The sequence below is a fragment of the Schistocerca cancellata genome, chromosome 6 (genome assembly GCF_023864275.1).
Source record: "Schistocerca cancellata isolate TAMUIC-IGC-003103 chromosome 6, iqSchCanc2.1, whole genome shotgun sequence".
Lineage (NCBI taxonomy): Eukaryota > Metazoa > Arthropoda > Insecta > Orthoptera > Acrididae > Schistocerca > Schistocerca cancellata.
This window is the reverse complement of record NC_064631.1, coordinates 345,644,945-345,667,778: the sequence shown is the minus strand read 5'-3', so window position 1 is coordinate 345,667,778 and position 22,834 is coordinate 345,644,945. Positions and strand designations below refer to the sequence as shown.

General features: G+C 39.5%; 1 protein-coding gene across 1 annotated transcript in view; it reads left to right on the top strand.

Annotated features, from left to right (window-relative positions):
- The window catches only part of LOC126191443 (probable 39S ribosomal protein L24, mitochondrial), a 44,475-nt gene extending 21,956 nt beyond the window's left edge, over window positions 1-22,519 (top strand). The window contains exons 2-5 of the mRNA XM_049932322.1: window positions 2,269-2,451; window positions 4,519-4,721; window positions 17,589-17,725; window positions 22,068-22,519. Of these exons, the coding sequence (XP_049788279.1) occupies window positions 2,269-2,451; window positions 4,519-4,721; window positions 17,589-17,725; window positions 22,068-22,204 (660 nt within the window). The 3' untranslated portion in view covers window positions 22,205-22,519. The remainder of the gene's footprint in view (window positions 1-2,268; window positions 2,452-4,518; window positions 4,722-17,588; window positions 17,726-22,067) is intronic.
- The last annotated feature ends 315 nt before the right edge of the window (window positions 22,520-22,834 follow it).

Sequence of the window (22,834 nt, the reverse complement as noted above, 5' to 3'; positions counted from 1 at the left end):
AATTTTTTGATCTAAAACAGTTACATTAGTTTGCATATTGTTTTCAAAATTTAAAATTTTTTGGTTTAAACTGGCAATGTTTTGTTCCATTTTTTTTCCACTACGGCTTTCTGTTCAACTCTGATGTCATCAACATTCTTCGATTGTCTCCCTGATTCAACTATGTATTCATTTTCCAAAACAATAAATTTATTTTCTAACATATTAACTTTTTCATTCATCCTTTTTAACCCCTCTGACAACCCATTTTTTAGCTCTGAAACTTGATTACTAAGTTGGTCCATTTGATCTTGTACTTTGTCTAATTTACTATTGTTATCTGTCTTCATTTCTTCTATCTTTGCCAAAATTAATTGCAAAATATCAGTTTTTACTGTTACTTTGCTGACTATGATTTCACTCGGCCCAGACATGTCCTGACTGGATCCTACAGCTTTCACTTCTACCTCACTCCTACCCTTGCCTCTATTCATTTTGTTAACAAGCATACGAGTTCACAAACAAATTAACTTAACAAATGGTTTATACTTACCTTTCCTTTTAGATGTCTCTGGTTGTAGTTGTAAAGTCCTCTTTCATTCGATCTGGTCCATCATTGTTGGTTGTACATTGTCACTATTGATATGATTTACTTGATTGGGCAGCCCTCGGTCTTCTTTCTTCGTGTGATCGGAAAGTCATTCATACATAAACTGCAATGGACACAGATCACTCTCCCTTCTCCTGCAACAGACAAAACTTCATTATTAGTCAACTTAGCCCAGACGACACCACCACTTGTAATCTACCCTCCATCCTATGTTGACGTCACTACTATTGTCGATGGTAAAGTCTCTTTTTTTCAAAAATACGAGAAGAGTAAAAGTTATAATAAACTTTTTAGTTATCTTCTTTTCTTGTAGTTGGCTCCAGTTCTTCATGTCTAGGGGCTTATTCTGGTAGCTGAAATTTTTGACATTTTAGGTTCTCATGATTCCAATTGACATAATTAACTTTGAAGAATGACTGCACTGTATTTTTGTTTTCACGATAATGTGTCTCACGTTTTATTGTATCACACTCTTTTTTGAATTTTCACATTAACAAAGCCAAAATTACATTGTTCTTCCAAAATACAAAATCACGTTCGATCACATCAGAGGCAGTGCCCACTACTACTTCACTCTGCAGTAGCACAGTCTAACAATATTCCAAAGGATTTACAAATTTTCTTGACGGATGGATTTCTATTAATTTATATTATTATTTTGTAAATGAATCCAGAAGTAAACATAATGAAGAGCACCAAATTGTGTAATTAATAAGAGAAATTTTAAGTGTGCCAAATATTTTGTAATTTTAAATGTTTCTAAAAACAATAATTTTAACGATTGTAACAAAGAAAATAAAGTAATTTCTTTTTATAGATTTTAGCTTGTAATATAACACATTGTGTACTTATCTTAAAGTGCCTAAGTCAGAATGTCTTAAAAGAGGAGACCGAGTGCATCTACTACAATTTGATAGAGAATCTATCCCATCCTGACTTGATTCTGGATCAGCTGAAAATCATTGACACATTGCACAGTGAGGGACTTAGATGCATGTACATCCAGTCCATAACCACCCCACTTGCTGAAGCTGTGGTCTGCTCCCAACCTACTGACAGAAGCTCTTTGTGATGTAACAGATATAATGGGGTTTGGCCTGCAGTTACCAGTATTCGATATAGTTGATAATCTCACCATTTAAACATAAATTGCCCATGTTCTATGAAGTCGTATTGGTGTCCAGGTGAAGGAAAAATCTTGTGACTCTGTGTATGGACTGAGTTTCAGTCTTTGCTCATGGGTAGAACCTCCTTCCATTATGGATTCTCAGAAAGCCCAGAATTATTTTCGCTCTGCAAAAATGTAGGAAGGAGAGAGAACATAATCACACTTGTGAATTCACAGTTTGTAACATACTATACAAGTAATTTATGCTGGTGGGTCCTAACAGGGTTTGCTTCAATTGTGTCGTGAAGTATTGTTCTACCTTATTATTACTATGATTTTTCATTACTTTATTTTTTAGAACATATAAATATTGGTGTGCACCATTAGGTGTACCAACAACAAACTTCAGTCCATTGTCCAGATGCCTTGTTTAGATATTACCCATGGAAATGTGTAAATTTTTTGATACCCTCCTTGCTATATTACAGTTCTGAGAGGTCTGAAAAGTTAACAGTGAACTGAGGTTTAAGGAAATGAAATATTCTAATAAAACTGCTATTCATTTTTAAAGGTATATTGGCGTACACCACGGGGATTTCCTCAGTACCTGCCAAGGACTGTTGCAAAGAAGAAATATCGATTTACTACTAATCGACCATGGACTGGTCAGTTTGAACAACAGAACATGTCTCGGCAAAGGAAGAAAGTGTTCTTAGAGCCTGTACTTGAATGGAGCTTCTTCAGAGGAGATCGTGTGAGTAATATATTACTCAGTTATGGGAGTTAAGTTAGGGACTTTTTTTCTAATTTCTATATAACGTTTTTTGACAGACAGTGAGTAATATAATGAAGAAATAATTAATTCATTGTAAGCCTAATATGCTGAAACTGTCAGCTTTTTATTTTATTTGGGTAACAGCTATGTTCCATATCATAAATAAATAGCATAAATAACAGAGATTTGTTAATGCTTTTATGTTTATGAGTAATTGTAAACCTTAAAAAAAATTCTGCACGTTTCGAGATATTTGTTCTGAAGACACGTTTCTCATACTACCACAACATTGTAGCCATTTTGAAAGTTACAGGGAACTTAAGAAGTACAAAATGGAGTTCTTCTAAAATTGCTTTAGCTGATATACATGGAGAACTCAAAAAGTATCTGCACATTCAATCTATTGAAAACACCACAGAATTTTCTGTTACATCATTTTCTAACACTTTCACTCTACTTTACAATTCACTTGGTCTATCACTGCACAATACCCTTAGGGAAATTTTTTTTTTCTCTGAACAGAAGGCCATGTACGCCCCACTTCCTTCATCTCTTCAAGTGGACCAAGAAAATGGAAATCCAGCAAGGTGAAATCAGGACTGTGTCCCAGATCTTTCAACACCTTGAAATGCATAGTCTCAAGAGTTTGTATGGGGTGACAAGTTATGTGAAAACATGCACTGTCATGTAAAAACAAGAATATTGTTTGGCAATAGAGTTTGTAGTTTATAATTTTTGAAGTCATGTTAGGTGTTTGTTTCAAAATGCAGGCTTTAGCTTGTTGCAAAGCATTGGTCATCTACTGTTTACCCCTTCCCCAGTTAATATTCCAGAATTTGACATTGTGCAGTGTTTGATCTCTGGTTAAAAATAATGAGCCCCTGTTTCATCTCCAGTGGTGATTTATTAAAAAATTTCACCTTCAGTAGCATGATGGTCCAGTAACTGCTGACAGATTCTCATTTGATTAAATTTGTTCATTGAGCTGTTTTAGAGCCGTCTTGTCTTTTTGCACTTTAAGCCTGTTATTGTTTGTGTCATAAGCAGAACCCTGGTAAATGTGAATTTGGTTTCCTACATATCAACTTGTCCATTATTCAAAGTCACGCAGTTGCTCAGTGTTGGCATTAGTGGTGAATTTGACTGGACGTCTTACTCTTCCATGTCCTTCACGATTGTTCAGTCACTTGAAGTGCTCAATCCACTGATAAACACTTTACTGTGGTAAATATTGACCCTAAATCATTCTGAAAGTTGTCTATGGATTTCAGCTGCTCGTGCTCTTTCTGACCACACAAAATGGAATATAGAACAATTTTTCATTGGTACAAAAAAAGGGTGATGTGCCCATGTTTACTTTGCAATGCAAATTTACTGACGTGATGATGCTGAAACCTAGCACAGGTGAAAAGAATGATGCCATTTAATGGCTGGTGAGGTCAATAATCAATGCCGCCAACCTAAAGATAACTAGAATGAAAGTCTTGATTCTTATTGACTTAGTATCATATTAACTGTAGACAATCTCGTGAGACAGTTGTTTAATACTCTCACAGAGAATCTTTATTTTTGTAGATCATTGTGTACAGAATGAAGTAGCACTTCAGTTTCTGTCGTTGGTTGATATCACTCCATTCTATTTCAGTATCCCTGCAGTTTCAACCATATATTCCTGGTATATGGAAATTGTAGTTCCTTTATACCACTGTGGCAGTAGGAGAGCCTGCTTTGCCTGATGCTATGTACATCTTTCTGTCATAAAGTCAGTTGCAAATGATGATTTTAATGTAACACTGACTGTTTGCAAAGGTTTATTACTGACAGATGCAAATGAAGAATGTTGAGTGTTGTGATCATCATTGGTAGTTTGTTGCAGATGAGCTTCCAGTAATACAATGTGGAGGTAGGGAGAGGTAGAGGACACAGTTGTTTTCCATTTAAGACCCTTACAATATACCATTTACAGTTTTCTTATCATGTTATTCTCACTTGTCTGTTTAACTAAAATATTTTTGATTTGATAATATGTATCTGAAATTGTTTCAGGTTGAAATTCTTGTGGGACCAGACAAGGGAAAGCAAGGAATTGTTTCACAAGTAATACAAGAACGTAATTGGGTTATTGTTGAGGGAATGAATTGCCATTTACGAACCATTGGAAAATCAAAGGATTTTCCTGGTGTTGTTATCCGGTCAGAGGCCCCACTTTTGGTCACAGATCAAGTTGCTCTTGTTGATCCATCAGATTTGTAAGTAGTAAACATGACATTATTTCTGTCTTTCTGTTTTGAAAATATATTTAAGGACAAAAATTGCCAATTGGTGAGTGTGATGTGTGTTGTGCGACCTCATGGTGGCAGGTACTATGGTGTAGCCATCGATGATACCACAGAAGTAGACGCAGGAAAGTTATTGTGATGATTTCTACTTTCTTGTTAGATGTCCCCCTGTATATTTTAATGTTGATTGTTCCTACCTACAGTTTTGAGCTTCAGCATGTTAATGAAATGTTCAAGTGGTACAACTTTGGACTTCGTCTTCTCTGCAGTAGTTCTTGTACAGAAACCTTTGTCTTGACCTATTTCCAACTTTCTACAGATGAATGGAAAGTACTTCTCCTTTTTAAGAGCAGTTAGACTGCATCTCCAAATACAGTTAAATGATGTAGAGAAACATTGCATATATGTACAGTTTTAGTTTGTACACTCCACTCTGGCTTTACAAGAACAAGTGACATTTTGACATTTCTTGCTTTGTATTCTGCTTGCTGTGACACAGTCAGCATTGTCCCAGTGCATTGCTTAGTTGTTGGTGCACCTCATTGTTCCAGTCGTGGAACAACAGCGAAGCCACACAGGTATCACAGCCTGCAACAGTAGGGCAAACCCCGCCTCACCTTCAAGTCAGGTGCATCCATCTGTTTCACATCACCATGCAAAAATGAATTACAGAAATGTCCAAACAGTTTTGTACTCCGAACTGTTTAACTAATAAATTGTTCCATTTATCATGATCATCATTCTTCAGCTGGTTACAGGTAAGGTTACACATCACTCTACGTGATCGATATGTTGCAGCACATGTTCCTCCGCTCAGACAAATGATGTTGCAACAAATACATAAAATGTAAGTAAATAACTATGCAGCAACATCTAAATTTTTAAACTTGTCACTTTTGGGTTGCTATATTGATTTCATGACTTTCATCTTTCATACAGAGTTATTCCAAACTGGATTCAAGAAAACATCAGTTTGTTTAATGACATTAATGTTAGATAACTTCATCCACTAGCTACTTGGGTTCTGCTACATATCAGGCAACCTCATTGAAGTATACGGACAAGAGATGGGTTTGAGCAAAGGGACTATTGAGTGTGGAAATAGGAAGGATGTAAGAAAGGAAAAATAAGATTAGGAATATGTGAATGTAGGCTCTCCCGGTGTATATTGTTAGTGAAAAGCTCCTGGGTTTCCAGTGTATAGCAGTGTTAAAATACCATGACGTTTTGATGAGTGTGATTCTAATCATCTCACTAGATGATGTTGCAATGCAGTTGCTTTAATATTAATGTTATTGGAGGGCACTCCACCTGGCTATGGGCAGCTGTGTACTGCCCAGCCGGCAGGAGGTTGGGGGATGAGGGTGTAGTGTTGGGGATAGCAAGTGCTCCATTTGTGTCACTCTGGGTGCATTCTGGCTGTGGCTTGCAAGTTTGATGATGCTGGTCGCACTCTCGTCGTTCTGCCAATTATGCTGGATTCCAGATTGGAGTTAGTTGGTGTCCATCACCTCTGTTGCCAAGATTGGGAAACCGTATTTCAATGGATTCCCTTAGGATACTGTCCCAATAGCAGGTTGCTTGGCAAAGCACCTTGGTGTTTCGGAGGTCAAAGGTGTAGTCTTCCTTGAGGTTATGCTCTGCTATTGCTGATTTTTATGTCTGTCCCAGTCACGTGTCTGATCTGCTCCTCACAGCATTTCAAAACACAGCACTGCATTTATCCAATGTACTGTTTGTCAATTCGCAGGCAGTGGTGTATATTCCTGCTACGTTCATTTTTAGTGGGATTTTCACAAAGCCAAACAACTCTTCTGTCTGGCAGTGGTCATAAGACTTTTTTACATTAGATTTTTTGGGTAGCCTAGCAATTTTAGCTGAGACCAGTTCCAGGTATGGTAGGAAAGTGAGTCTCTTGTCGTTGCCTTCTTCCTCTTCCTCTTCACAGTTTCCAGCATGTCTCTTCTGGAATGCCCTACTAATCTGTGGGCATTGTGGTACCCATTTTTGTGGAATACTTCTCTCAGTTGTTGTAGTTCATCCGGGGCACTTTCTTTATTGCAGACAATGTGCACTCTATGTACTTGGTGGTCAGCACTATTTGCGCTGGATGATGGTAGTTCATTGCACACCCATACAGGTCTGTGTGTCTCCTGTGTACAGAATGGCCTTGCGTACCATCTGCCTGCTTTTTTATTAGTATGTCCAGGAAAGGAAGAAAACCATTTTCCTCTATTTACATAGTGAAAGTAATATTATGATTAATGCTGCTGTGGTGGTCCAGAAACACATCCTGTGCTTTTCTGCCATGCTCTCATATCACAAAAGTGTTGGCGACATAGCAGAAAAATTGCTTGAGAATGCATGAGTTTCTGATGAGCAGTTGGAAGAACCACCTTCTCAAACTGTTCCACGAAAAGATTTGCGATCCCGGGAGCCAGTGGGGATCCCGTGGCCACTCCATCCATCTGTTCACAAAACTATCCATTGCACTTCCAGTAAGTGGTCATCAGTACACATTCAAAGATTTTAATTGTTTGCGGCTAGAAAAGTTGAGACAGCAGCACCAAGAAGTCGTGCAGATTCTTTCATGAATAGCTGTGTAATGTCAAAACCCACGAATAGGTCATCTCTTCATAATCGAATGTCCTTACGTATTTTCATGAAATCAGCAGAGTTCTTAACATGGTGGTTACAGTGTTCCACAAGGAGTTTTACAAGTGTTGCCAGATATTTGGCCAATAGGTAATTGTGTGAATTCATGATGTTGAATATTGGCTGCAGAGACACCCCTCCTTCCAACAAGGATAAGACCAGAGGTATTGTAAATTTAACAGTTGAAGTACTGTATTCAGCGACAATTTTGGTTCTTGCAAAAGGACTGGACTTTGCATCTGTCCCAAGGATCATACCAAAATGAGACATTATTAGTGGTATGGAAGAAGCAATCTGAGGCCTGCCAGAGGAGGAAGCAGAGGAGGTTGGCAGGAAACCTGCAGAGTCATTGACAAGTCCTGGCTTCTAAAAGTGAACTTGGCAGCAGCAGAACAGGAGGCTATCCGATCTGTGAGATATGAAGCTGACACTGTGGTCCTTCCAGCAGACAAAGGGAATGGTTCTAATATGCACTGATAGTTACCATCATAAAGTGGGCTTGCTGCTACAGGACATTGCCTACAGGAAGCTCAAGGAGGATTCAACCTCACTGATGACCATGAAAACTATGGCCCTGCTGAAGAATTTAGTTGTACCAGAGGCACTGAAGAAGCGGTTGTATCCTGGTGTGCCAGCGACATCATACCTGTATGAACTGCTGAAAATTCACAAGAAAGGGGTGCCTCCGTGGCGGATACTCGTCACCATCAGTCCACACTTATGGACTGGTCAAATATCTGGCAACGCTTCTAAAACCCCTACTGGAACACTAGACATCATGATAAGAATTCAACCAATTTTGTGAAAATACTTAAGTATATGCAATTACAAAGAGATGACCTGCTTGTGAGTTACAATTTTCCTTTGCTATTTACAAAAGTACCTCTGCAAGAATTCTTGGTGCAGCTGTCCCAACATTTCAAGCTTCAAATAGTTAAACGCTTTGGACATGCATTAACAACCATCAACTTCATGTGCAACTGAGAGTCTTACGAAGAGATGGATGGGTGACTGTGGGATCCCCGGTGGCTTCAGGGACCACAACCGTCTACATGGAACACTTTGAGGAAGTGGCTCTTCAAACCATTCATCATAAATCCAAGCACTTCTTCCACCATGTTACAATGTTAATGATACTTTTGTGGTATGGGAGTGTGGCAGATAGGCACTGGATTAGTTTGTGGACTACCTTAAAAGCATTCATCATAACATTACTTTCACTGCGGAAATAGAGGAGAATGGTTGTCTCCCTTTCCTGGACATGCTAATAAGGAAGAAGGCAGACAGTGCTCTAGTCCATTAAGTATACAGGAAGAAGACACATGCAACCTGTACCTGCATGCAACAAGCTGCCACCATCCAGCACAATGGCAGACAGTGCTGACCACCCTCGTATTTATGCAAAAATGTGTATAGTTATGCACAGATTAGTACATCATTTGGGAAGAGACAAGATGTTGGAGACTGGAAGAGGAAGAAGAAGACAAGAGACTCACTTTCCTTCTGTACCTGGGATCACTCTCAGCCAAAATTGGAAGGCTACTTGAAAAATCCAACACAAAAACCATCTTCTGACACATTGTCAAATGTGAAAGTGTGTCTTGGCTCTGCGAAATACCCACTAAAATGAATGTACCATGAATATATTGCATTTCCTGTGAATGTGGCCAATATTACATTTGGCAAACACAGCACTGTATTTTGAAATGCTGCAAGAAGCACATCAGACATATGTGACTGGGACAGACAAAAGAATCAGCGACTGGGACAGTGGCAATATGATGAGTGTGTGACCAGCACCATCCAACTAGCAAGCTGCTGCCAGAATGCCCACACAGAGATGCAAACGGAACACCTACCACCCACACACTGCAGCCTCACTCCGTCCCCACTCTGCCAGCTGGACGGTATGTGACTGCCTGTAGCCAGGTGGAAGGGGGCACTCAATATCACAGCAGCCACATATTTCAACAATTCACTAGAAGATGACAAGTGTGACACTGGTCAAAACATCGTAGCATTTTAACACTGCTACCCGGCTATAAACCTTGGAGCTTTTCACTAAGGTAAGTAATGTTGATGCCTGAGAGAGAAGGAGACATACTACTGAGACAGGTGCCCTTCCCATATCCAGCCTAGGGTCTCTTCCTGGCGGGGTCTTCACTGGTGAGCCAGAGGACAAAGATCTTTGTCAATCCTACAGAACGGACTCCACCAGCTTCACCTACACAGATCCCAAAAACTGGTTCTCACACCCTCCTATTGAAAGCATATGAAGAGTCCAGGGGAGAAAACCTGATATGTAACAATTCTTATTTTTTCAGGAGACAAAATTTAAAGTTTCAAGACTAGTAAAATTTTAGTTTTTCAAGTTCTTCATTTTTGTTTTGGACCTTAATATATCTTTCAGAGAAAGAGTACTGCTGAAATTATACACATCTGAATAGGATTTACAATAATATGATGCATTTTTATGATGATGGCAGGTTGTACAGAGGAAAAATATGTGAAGTCCATAACATATTGCAGGTAACTACAAGATTTAAAAATCATGTTTCAAAAAATTGTCTCATATAATCGTTTAATAATCTTCTGTAAAAGGTCCTGTGCTTTTTTCGATGGTGGATTAATGCAAAAGACGATCAAAATACACTTGCACTTCACTACGGCAAAATCTTTTCAAGTCTTGTAAATCTCTGTATTTCTCAGCATATATTTTAGGATCACCTGCAAAAAAATCAGAATCCCCTAATTTAATAGCTATATTCATAACCTAAAAAAAAATACTTATTTCAATGAATAAAAAAACTTTCAAATCATATTACTGTAAAAGAATTACTAATGCCTTCATATGAAGCTTGCTCAGATGCTCCATTGTACTTCCTCTATATCGAACCAGTGCTGCATGGTGTCGTGTGACTTACAATTCTCTTATTGGCATGGACTGGTAGTGGAGTTTCTTCTTGTATACTGTATTATCAAGATGCTCTGTTCAGCATTTGATTATCTCTGGTTGCTCCTCAGCATCAATGATGACAAAAGGCGAAGGGTGTGTGCGTGAATTTTGAAAAATCTGACACCAGTCCTTTGGAATTTGACATTCCTGAGTTTGGTCTGTCATACCAATATTTTTATCACATTCGAGGTATGAACACTTTTTGCTTTCTGAGGTGCAATTCATGGGCTATTTCATTGGATCGAAGTTTGGAATGAAGCCTTTCTTTATTTTCAACAGGTGATGTTAAAGTCAGTTCCTTCTCCAAATTTTTCTTCTTGGTTCGATACTCATCACAGGAGCCACAAGTGCAGGTCGTTGATATCCAAAACTTATATTGAAATCTGAATTGAATATAGCGCGGTATGTTTCATCGACAAGTTCTGATTCTGAAACTTCTCCTTGAACATATGAAACATTTTTTTTTATATTCAAAGACTCTGGTAGGTAAATTTTTTCTGACGTCATCAAACTGTAGTGGCTGTTGCGACCTTTAAATGATTTAATGTGCCCTCTTATTATTGCATGTGTTTTATCTTTCAAAGCCTGTGGGCAGGATCTGTGTTTCCCTCGGCCGTCTCGTAGAGGTTGGTCTCAAGATTTAAGTTTCTTCAGTGAGTGATCTACCTTGCCATTCTTTATTCCATGTACCGACATAAATGCTTCCTTGCACACATGTATTTCTTGGACACTTCCATTAGTGGTAATACAAACACTGAATTTATATGATGCATCACAAAACTTTGCTTCCTGCTCCTCTCTTCTAGGACGCCTGCGCTGTACAGGGATTTCATCATGATTTTAAAAGTGGTTCATGTTATTAATAATATTCCTTTTATTTTCATCACTGACAATATCAAAACCATTGTTTTTGCACTTACATGGTTCTCCTGTTTCATGTGACTGCAATCTTAAACATTTAGAGGCATCTCTAACATGACCATACTTCTTCCTTTTCTTTGTTAGCTTCTTTGATGACATTCTATAGTTTTCTTCGCAAGTAAATGAGTCACTGTCTTCTTTATTCATTTTACACTGACAGAATACAATGCTAGATCTAACTTCCTTCACAAACTCCAGAAAACTAACAACAGTGGTCAACTTATACTCAAACATGACTGTGGCAACAATGATAAAACAACGATAACATTAGTGAAAACAGACCTCCTTGGGCTGGGAATCATTAAGTCATAAAATTTTATCGTTGCATTCTCTGGACTTGTCAGAATATTCCCCCGTTTTGCGTGGACTTATGTTTTTCACCTGCACATGCTTACAAGATAACAGAATATCTCTTGACTCATCAGGTTTTTGACCAGTTCTGTAAAACCAGCTAAAACTACACTGGCTAGTCTATTAAATTATGAAAAAAAAACAGAAATTTTGGAATTTTGGACTTATCAGGTTTTTCCCTTGGACTCTTCATATGTAGAGAGTAACAGTGAAAAAGCAATGAAAATAGCAAATTCCATATGGTGTGAGTAGTATACTACAAAGAGGAATTACTAGCTATTTACACATTTTGGTCAATCTTAAGTTCTTCAGTTAAATCAGGGTAAAAAACGAGCTCAAATAATCAACAGTAAGATATTAACCAGTTGTGCCTTTTACTTGCTCACCAGTTTAGTTTAATATCAAAAAGTTGGAAATCATGTTAAAAGGTTGCAAACTGTAATTCAACTCAGAGAAGTCAAGGGACACCTCTTTAGAAGTGACCATGTAACAAGTTTCCCTACATTGATATCACCTGGTAGGTATCTTTTTTCTGTCGTGATGAAAGTTACACTGTCACAATGAGGCATAATATCTTCAAACAGCTCTGTAAATGTATCTTTTTTGTACAGTTCTTCCTGTCAGGTTACTACTGTGCTTGATTACTTATTTGTGGAAGGCCTCTCAAACATGTTTGAGCAGAATAGCTGCATTTCGCAGGGGAATGTTTTAAGTGTGACAACAATTGTATTGGCTAGTTCATGCTTGTCTAGCCATGGATGAATTTGTGACAGTTCGCTCCTCTAAGTCTGCAACTGCTCTGCGGCAGAGAGAGTTGATCAACAACAGGCTGGAAGTGTGAGTGGTGAGCACACGCTTATGTTTTCTCTGGAGAAAACAGTATGCATCCATTTTCACCATCTAATTTGTATTTACAGTCAATCAACACTGATTGTAATAGACACTGTCCTCAAGGAAAATGATTTGGTGATGATATACACTCCTGGAAATTGAAATAAGAACACCGTGAATTCATTGTCCCAGGAAGGGGAAACTTTATTGACACATTCCTGGGGTCAGATACATCACATTATCACACTGACAGAACCACAGGCACATAGACACAGGCAACAGAGCATGCACAATGTCGGCACTAGTACAGTACACCTTTCGCAGCAATGCAGGCTGCTATTCTCCCATGGAGACGATCGTAGAGATGCTGGATGTAGTCCTGTGGAACGGCTTGCCATGCCATTTCCACCTGGCGCCTCAGTTGGACCAGCGTTCGTGCTGGACGTGCAGACCGCGCGAGACGACGCTTCATCCAGTCCCAAACATGCTCAATGGGGGACAGATCCGGAGATCTTGCTGGCCAGGGTAGTTGACTTACACCTTCGAGAGCACGTTGGGTGGCACGGGATACATGCGGACGTGCATTGTCCTGTTGGAACAGCAAGTTCCCTTGCCGGTCTAGGAATGGTAGAACGATGGGTTCGATGACGGTTTGGATGTACCGTGCACTATTCAGTGTCCCCTCGACGATCACCAGTGGTGTGCGGCCAGTGTAGGAGATCGCTCCCCACACTATTATGCCGGGTGTTGGCCCTGTGTGCCTCGGTCGTATGCAGTCCTGATTGTGGCGCTCACCTGCACGGCGCCAAACACGCATACGACCATCATTGGCACCAAGGCAGAAGCGACTCTCATCGCTGAAGACGACACGTCTCCATTTGTCCCTCCATTCACGCCTGTCGCGACACCACTGGAGGCGGGCTGCACGATGTTGGGGCGTGAGCGGAAGACGGCCTAACGGTGTGCGGGACCGTAGCCCAGCTTCATGGAGACGGTTGCGAATGGTCCTCGCCGATACCCCAGGAGCAACAGTGTCCCTAATTTGCTGGGAAGTGGCGGTGCGGTCCCCTACGGCACTGCGTAGGATCCTACGGTCTTGGCGTGCATCCGTGCGTCGCTGCGGTCCGGTCCCAGGTCGACGGGCACGTGCACCTTCCGCTGACCACTGGCGACAACATCGATGTACTGTGGAGACCTCACGCCCCACGTGTTGAGCAATTCGGCGGTACGTCCACCCGGCCTCCCGCATGTCCACTATACGCCCTCGCTCAAAGTCTGTCAACTGCACATACGGTTCACGTCCACGCTGTCGCGGCATGCTACCAGTGTTAAAGACTGTGATGGAGCTCCGTATGCCACGGCAAACTGGCTGACACTGACGGCGGCGGTGCACAAATGCTGCGCAGCTAGCGCCATTCGACGGCCAACACCGCGGTTCCTGGTGTGTCCGCTGTGCTGTGCGTGTGATCATTGCTTGTACAGCCCTCTCGCAGTGTCCGGAGCAAGTATGGTGGGTCTGACACACCGGTGTCAATGTGTTCTTTTTTCCATTTCCAGGAGTGTATTTGACAATAACATTAAATATCACCATCATCTGAGGAATCTTAAGACTAAAAGCCTCAGGACACGTACTATGTGTAAGTGTTTGGGAGCAGATACAGTACATTTGGTGCAGTTATATGCAGCTTTCGTGTGATATCTGTAAGCTTGTTGATCGCAGGTTTGTGAATCAGCAGGTATTGTGCTCAAAATATTTTACACACTGTGTACCATGGAGGAATATGGCTGACCCTAGGTGCATACATGGCCAGTCCCCTGTGTTGAACTGGTGGGTTGCCATTACCCATCTCATGGATTCTGCTGGTGAAATAAGACATATAGCATTGTGTTAGATATAAAGCCACCTGCATTACATCTGGTTGACAATACTGTCAAGGAAATAGCAAAAAAATTGTCCATGCTTTACCAAGTCATTCAGGATCCACTCAAAGCAAGATATTGTGGCCCTAGATGACGACTGAATGTCAGGTCTCCTGACTGATACCACTGTGGTTGGTCTAGAAGCACAGGATATCTTCAGTTTACTGTATTATAAGAGGAACAATACTCAAAACTACATTTTAAAACTGATATTTTATACCAACTTATGTCAGTGCTGCATTTACATTCCAGTTTATGCACAGAGGGGTTCAGAAAAATGTAGACACTCTTTGAAAGGTAATATATTTGGAACAAAATGACATTTCATTGCAATTTTGCGTGGTAGTGCAGTCCATTCTTTTTTCTCCACAGATCTCGATACACATTTTCCAGCAGATGACATTGCAGCAAAGAATGAAGTAAGATCGTTATTTCAGCAATGCAAGGTTGTATTGAAATGGTACAAAAACATGGGAGGTACAGGTGACAACAGCATAATGTGTACGGAACTCAGCCATCAACACTTACAACATTTTATCATATTTGGGGTAAATTTTAAGTCGGCAGTACTGTTCAGGATGTGCATAAGGAAATACATCAAATCCAGCTTCTAGTGCTGCTGTATTGGAACATTTTGCTAGATCGCCTTAAAAAAATCTGTGAAGTAAGGTGCACGTGAAAGCAGGGTAAGCTGATCAGATGTACAACAAATTCTGAAGGCTGGAAGGTGGAAGTGGAAAGTGTACATTCCAAGATCGCTGCATGCTATGGACAAGGATGACCCACATCAAAGGATGGAGTACTGTGAGTGGTTTGAAGTCATGTTTCATGAGGATGAGTGGTTTGCAGGGAAGGTTATCTGGTTCTGACGAGGAACAATTCAAACTGAATGGTACTGTAAACCACCACAAATGCATGTACTGGGCTCCTGAAAAACCTCATGTTCGTGTGGTCAAACATGTTAAACTACTGGGTGCTAATGTGTGGCGTGATCTTTCATCCCGTTTTGATTGGTCCATTCTTCTTTGAAGATACTGTAACTGGTGATTTGTGTCTTCCATGTTCTGCAAACTTTGATTTTTACCTGTCATCCATGAGGTGTTGGGAAATGAAAGATTTTACTTACGAGGTGGTGCTCCTCCTTAGTACCACAAAGATGTCAGAGCCTACTTGGATGAAAATCTACCTGGACGATGGATAGATCAAAGAGGAGCTGCTGAGTACCCACCACAGTCTCCAGACCTTACACCTCTTGACTTCTACGTCTGGGGGACCTTGAAAACTGAAGTTTATCAACAGAAGCAAGCTACATTGAATGAGCTATTAGAAACCATTGAGGCATCCTATGCTTCTATCACATCGGCAGCACTGACTGTCGTGGCACGCGCGCGCGCACACACACACACACACACACACACACACACACACACACACACACACACACACACACACACACACACGGCTGCAGTCGCGCCAACTGAAACCACAGTGTGAGTGTGGTTTCAGTTGCCTGAGACTGCATAATATTGTTACATTCCATCCTGGATTTTCCATTGTGTAATCAGTGTGATTCGGCTGTTTTTACATGTATTTCACAATATTTTGTCTCTCTTGGTAGCTTATTAATCCATGAAGTGTACAAATATTACAACTATTTCATTACTTAAGTAGGAAATAATAGAAAAAACAAATATTATCCTTACAGTACATGTAACTGACTGCTTTCTCACCACTTGGAACTTGGAGTGCTAGTGTTGCTCCAGCTGCCAAATGATAACAAGTTTCTCACCAGCGAGTGCTGTGACTGTATGTATTAGACTGCGGTAATATTAGACATGCAAGCAATTCTTTTCTGTTATATTGTGTGTAATCTTTGGGTAGTTGTCTGTAATGGATACTTCATGCATCTACCTCTGCATTATGTTATATTTTTGACATGGTATTGCTTGTGTATTTTACTACAATTTTCAAATGTCATTTTCTCGTATATGTGACGTGTGCAATAGAGGCTGGATAATGGTCTCTGTCTGAAACCATCACACAGTAAAGAGTAAATTAAACAGCAAGCTAAGGTCTTACATAATGTTATTCATACAATTTAATTTCAAGTGTGCAGTCACAGAAATTGTTTCTTTGACTAGTACTTCAGCCATATACCTTTTAGCAATTTCCAAATGAGCTGAGAGAATGAATGTACAGTATTTGCCTCTGTCTTTTTAAATCTAAGGACTGTGCCTTTGCACATGTAGCCACAGATGCAGAAGAAGCTGAGATGTTGTTTTGACAGCAAAGAACTCCATACAATTGAGTCTTTCGTTAGATGCTTGATACGTGCTGGGATATCGATGCATCACTAGGATCTTCATGGCAGGGATGTCATTATGAGCTGGTCAAAGAAAGTGCTGGATTCCATACTTTGTCCAGAGTGGAACTGCTATCTCTATTAATTAAAGGCTTTGCTAAAGAATTTCCATTATGTCCTTCACCACTGAGTCTCAGAATGAGGACGTCAGTGCTAGAATTTCAACATCGTCATTCAGCGCATAGCGGCTAGTGTCAATGCAGTGCACTGCACAGCCAATTCATTGGGCTGTGAGAGCGAGGTGTGGGTTTGCTGTTTTGTGCGCCAGTCATGGACTGAATGCATCATCTGATGGTTTTCTTCTGTTAGTACCAGTATTATGTACAAACTGTCCTGAGGTAGAAGCAACATATGATATGTTCAGTAATTCTGAGGATAGGAATTAGTTTTGCAGATTTTCTGTTGATAATTTTTGCAACTACTGTGCCATTTTCATACATGCTCTTTCTTTGAAATAGTTGCAAGTCATAACCATGTGCTATAGTCACTAAATATGGAAGTTTGAGAGGTATTGCTAAGAAAACAGCACATTTATTTTATATGTAACATGCATTTGCTGTTGTTCCCAATGACTACTATGTTATTTTTAATATGTATTTGGTTAAAATCTTATTCAGTAATCTTGTACAAGGTAAAACCCATACAAAATAAATGACTCATGGATTTGTTGAAATTTAGAAATATGTCACTTTAAAAAATTAATTAGGTAGGGAAGTTTTTCTTAGTAAAAAAACAAAAGTGATGTTTGAAAACTACAAGCTGTAGTATTTAATTAATTTCAAATATGAAACAAAAATGTTGAACTTATCTGACCAATTTAATGTGCACTACCTGTGTTCAGACAACCAGCAGCTGTGGAGTGGCGTTATACGGAAGATGGAGATAAAGTGAGAGTTTCCGTCAGGACAGGAAGGATAATTCCCATTCCAAAATTGGCAGCAGAAACTCATGATTATAAAACAAAGAACACTTACAAAGGTAAGCATGTATCTTGGAAAATTATTTGTTCAGCTTCCAGGTTCTGAATGGTTTCTTACTGTGCATCACACTGGTCTTGTAAGCATCTCCCCTTATGCTGCCACATTGTTGCCTTAGTGTGTCTTTTTTAATATTCAGGAAGATGTTCAGGACAGAAGATACACACGACTATGCAGTGACCTTCGTATTACTTCAAGCCAGTGTTCAGGACTTCCTTTGATTCTATACTGCAGCTGTTTAATGTTTTCAGGCTTTTTCCGCCATTTGAATGACATCAATGATTTAGCTTTGTGTATGAAAGTGTGCTAGAAGGTAATTGATTGTTGTCTAGTGAAGGACTGTTTGCATACAGACATGACAGTAATCTAGCCATCCTAATATTAATTTCCTTAAATCAAGGCAAATGTCAGCATGGTTTCTTCAACAAGACCATTTCTCATGTCTTTTGCAGTATTTGTCCAGTCTTAGTTTTTGTTCCATATCTGACAACCTCAAAGCTCAAGTTAGACTCCATCCATCCTTCCTTCCTTCCTTCCTTCCTTCCTTCCTTCCTTCTTCTCTGAGGAGGATAGTGAACCGTTACATCTCTGGTGGCAGTTTCTCCTAGAGTAGTGGTGAACAGTTGGATTTGTATGCAGAAGGAATCAATATCAGTCTCTGATCCAGTCATCCATGTTTTTCTATAATAGAGTCCTCCTGTATGGTTAGTGCATTGAAACTGGGATTTGATGTTAAATGAGACCCCTGACAGTGGAACTTTAGAATTAGAAGTGAGAGTTTAAAACAGAATTTTCTAGAACTGACAGTTAAGGGAGGTCTTTGTAGTACACATTATGTTCATTAAAACATGGCATTGAGGTTGAATCAAGTTCTTGCAAGACATTTATATAACCCAGAAAATTATTTTTTATTTCTGTTAAAACATAAAACTCAAGAACTTCTTAGCATAAGTTTTTATTTCCATGGTGGAACAGGACTGCAAGGTTCTGTTGCTTTTTTAATTACTCGCAATTCACACTGATTTTACAGTTTTGAACTGAAGTGTATCAAATTTTACTTTCCATTTAATTTTCAGTTGTTTAAGAAATAGCATTTTAAATGAATGACACAACTGTATAGTTGTGTGGTCCCATATGAAAAGTGAAGATTACCCTCGATAGTGTGATAATTTTTCTTTTAATGTTATCTATGTTTCATTCAGAGTTCCATGTGATCTGAAGAGCACTACGACAGATAACAGATTAGATATTATATAAGTTATATTTCTTTATATTATGAGTGTCGTACTGAAAGTCATGAGCAACCCCTCTTAAAATTTCAAATTCCAACAGTGTAACAAAAGTGACTAAGAGGATCGTAATTGTAGAGACTGTCCACCACATGCTGCCGTATTGTTATATCATTAGCGTCTATCTCGTGACCACAGGCAGTACTTCCAAAATGGCGGACATTGATATTTTGTTTCGAAAACATGCTGTCATTGAATTCCTTGTTAAAGAGGGAAAATCTACCGCTGAAATTCAGCTCGAACTTCTGCTTGCTTATGGATATGTCTGAATGGGTGCAAGCAGTGTTAGGAGGTGAGTGAAGCATTTCAAATGGGAAAATGCGTATCAAAGATAAGCCCCCTAGCAGTCGCCTGCAAAATGCCTCCATGGAAAGAGTTAGTGAGCTCATTAAACAAGACAGGCATGTCACAGTGAATGAAGTCCTGCTAGGCATGCAGTAGGGCAAAGTGCAGTGCAAGAAATGATTCAAAGCTCATGTTATCAAAAAGTTTGTGCCTGCTGGTTCCCACGTTTATTGACTGAAAACCACAAACTTCAGCGAAGAATCATCAGCCAGAATCTTGTTCAGAGATTTCAGAATGAAGGCGATTATTTTTTGACAAATGTTGTGATAGGCAATGAACACTAAGAGATGGAGGAGGATGTTCAGAAAGCAGGGCCTCAATGTCTTTGTGCAGCTGGAATGAAGTTCTACCATAAGGGCATTTTCAAACTTGCAGAACAGTGGGAAAAATGTATGCAAAGAAATGGAGACTGTGCTGAAAAGTGAAAGGTCTGTTATGACCTTTTCTTATTGAAAATTATTTTAGTTTTAATGTAAAATAGGTCTTTTTCTGTCACACAAGCAGTTCTCAATCAATCAAAATTTCGGATTGATAACCAGAGTTCTCACTGAACATGTAATTGCTTTGAAATATAAAAGAAAAAGTAGAAACAACTGTTTTACAGTGTAGATCTCTGCAGATAATTTTAACCAGCATGTGCATAATTGGAACAAAGACCTAATTACCTTCAAAATGATTTTTGGAATCACTTTTGCTTTGTAAGGCAGCAAGCAGATTATACCAGGAGGTGTGTGTGTGTGTGTGTGTGTGTGTGTGTGTGTGTGTGTGTGATGCCAAGGTTAGATGTAATAATAGTTGACATACACTGAAGAGCCAAAGAAACTGATACACCTGCCTAATATCATGTAGGCCCCCCAAGAGCATGCAGAAGTGCTGCAAAACAACCTACTATGGACTCAACTAATGTCTAAAGTAGTGCAGGAGGGAATTTACACCATGAATCCTGAAGTCTGTTCATAAATCCGTATGAGGGGGTGGAGATCTCTTCTGAATAGCACATTGAAAGGCATCCCAGATATGTTCAATAATGTTCATGTCTGGAGAGTATGGTGGCCAGCGAATGTGTTTAAATTCAGAAGATTGTTCCTGGAATGTCTCTGCAGCAATTCTGTACATGTGGGGTGTCACATTGTCCTGGTGGAGTTGCCCAAGTCTGTCAGAATGCACAATGGACATGAATGATGCACGTGACCAGACAGAATGCTTACGTACAAGTCACCTATCAGTCACATCTAGACATATCAGGAGTCCCATATCACTTCAGCCGCACATGCTCCACATCTTTATGGAGCTTCCACCAGCTTGAACATTCCCCTACTGACATGCAGGGTCCATAGATTCATGAGGTTGTCTCCATACCCATACACGCCCATCTGCTCGATACAATTTGAAATGAGATTTGTCTGACCAGGAAACATGTTTCCAGTCATCAACAGCCCAATGTTGGCGTTGACAGGCCAGGCAAGGCATAAAGCTTTGTGTCATGCAGTCATCAAGGGTACACGAGTGGGGCTTCGTCCCCAAAATCCCATATCGATGATGTTTTCTTGAATGAATGGTTTGCACACTGACTCCTGTTGATGGCCCAGCATTAAAATCTGCAGAAATTGGCAGAAGGGTTGCACTCCTGTCACATTGAATGATTCTCTTCAGTCATCATTGGTCCCACTGCAGGAATGTCGGAGATTTGATGGTGTATTACCGGATTCCTGATATTCATAGTACACTCATGAAATGGTCGCACGGGAAAATCCCCACTTCATCGTTATATCGGAGATGCTGTGTCCCATCACCTGTGTGCCAACTATAACACCATCATTCAGACTCACATAAATATTGATAACCTGCCATTATAGCAGCACTAACCAATCTATCAACTGCCTATGTAGGCATTGACGACTGCAGTGACATGTTCTGCCTGTTTATATATCTCTGTATGTAATTACACATGCCTGTACCAGTTTCTTTAGTGCTTCAGTGTATATTTTTGTGTATGGGCTGTTATGATAGTAATTTTTCATGCTACAGAGTCGTACAGACATACAAACAGCTTTGCTTTATTAATCTTGTACAGACTTCAGTTTTATCAATGGCAATTAATATAGTTGTGTTCTGTTCAGTTATATAATATTAACTCTCTTTTTTAATCTTCTTCTGAGAGTTTCTATGTACTCTTCACTTCCTTGCATTTTCCCCCTATCATTCCTTTGTGAAAACAGTCTCGATCTATTCCATTGACTATTGAATTAAATTTGTGCTACTGTGACCCTCAATATTTTGTATGGTATTGATAAGTAGTCAAACAATTGTTAGATGGCTTATTGACAGTTTCGATTCTCAAGTTTCAGTATTTTAACAGATTTGTGACTTTTATTTTAAGTATGGAATTGTGAAGAGCTTGTTACAGTTGGTGTTGTTGATTTTAGTCAACCACAGTATTTTCACCTGGGAGTGACGGCATTTCGGTTGGCTTACAGTGAATTGATATCTCATGAAGACAAGCTGAATTACTGGATAATATATAGACAACGGTCTTGAAATCATTTGAAATGCGATGCACCGATGTGTTTCTGATAATGGCCATGGGAGGCCAGTTGCAATAATATTGTGGTTAGGAAATACTAGTGTATGCATTTCTCAGAAGTGCCTGACTGTGTACAACAATTGATTTATTAAGAAGTGTCTAAGTTTTCGTGTCTTTTGTTTTAGAGTCTGAGAAGGATACAGGAAGAGATGAAGTAGCAGAAATTACATTTGAACCAAAGCTAAAAACTTTTGAAATGGACGTAATGGATTCAATGGGTATAAAAGAAGACAGGGTTCCAGCAAAGACATATTGGTACTAGTTCTTCGAGATAGTTATAAGGGACAGAACACACTAACAAGAAAAGGACTTCCTTATGGACGTCAGAGATGTTATTTATTTTTCCTCCTAGCTTTAAAAAAATATTTTTGTTAATTGTGCAGAGTTATGTACTGTTTCATAAACAGACCTACATATGTTAATAGTTTCTGAAGAAAATACAATGAGCGTGATTTTTTTTTTCAGGACCTTGATTTAAGTCACTGCGTCAATTTTGTGATGATGTGGTTCAGTTTTGTGTTCCACTACATAAGCTTTTGTATATCTAAAACCATAAAGCAGATATGAGTGTGTGTGAGATTGTTTGTGATCAGTCAGTCATCCCGATAAAGTGTGTTGTAATGTACATAATTGTATTTACCTCCACAAAATTAAAAAGAATAATTTTTTTGCTTGTGTAAAATCTGACCGGTTTTCTAGGTAATGATAGAGATGTGTGTAGGTGGTACAAAGGAATACATGACAATAACATTGTAATTTTCATGTCTACTAATCCTCCACATGTATGTTTCGTATGGTGCCAGCTGTGATGAATATTTTTCTCATTGACTTCGTTTCTGTTATCTGTACCACTTACGGCTACAGCAGGGATAGACTATTATCACACATATTT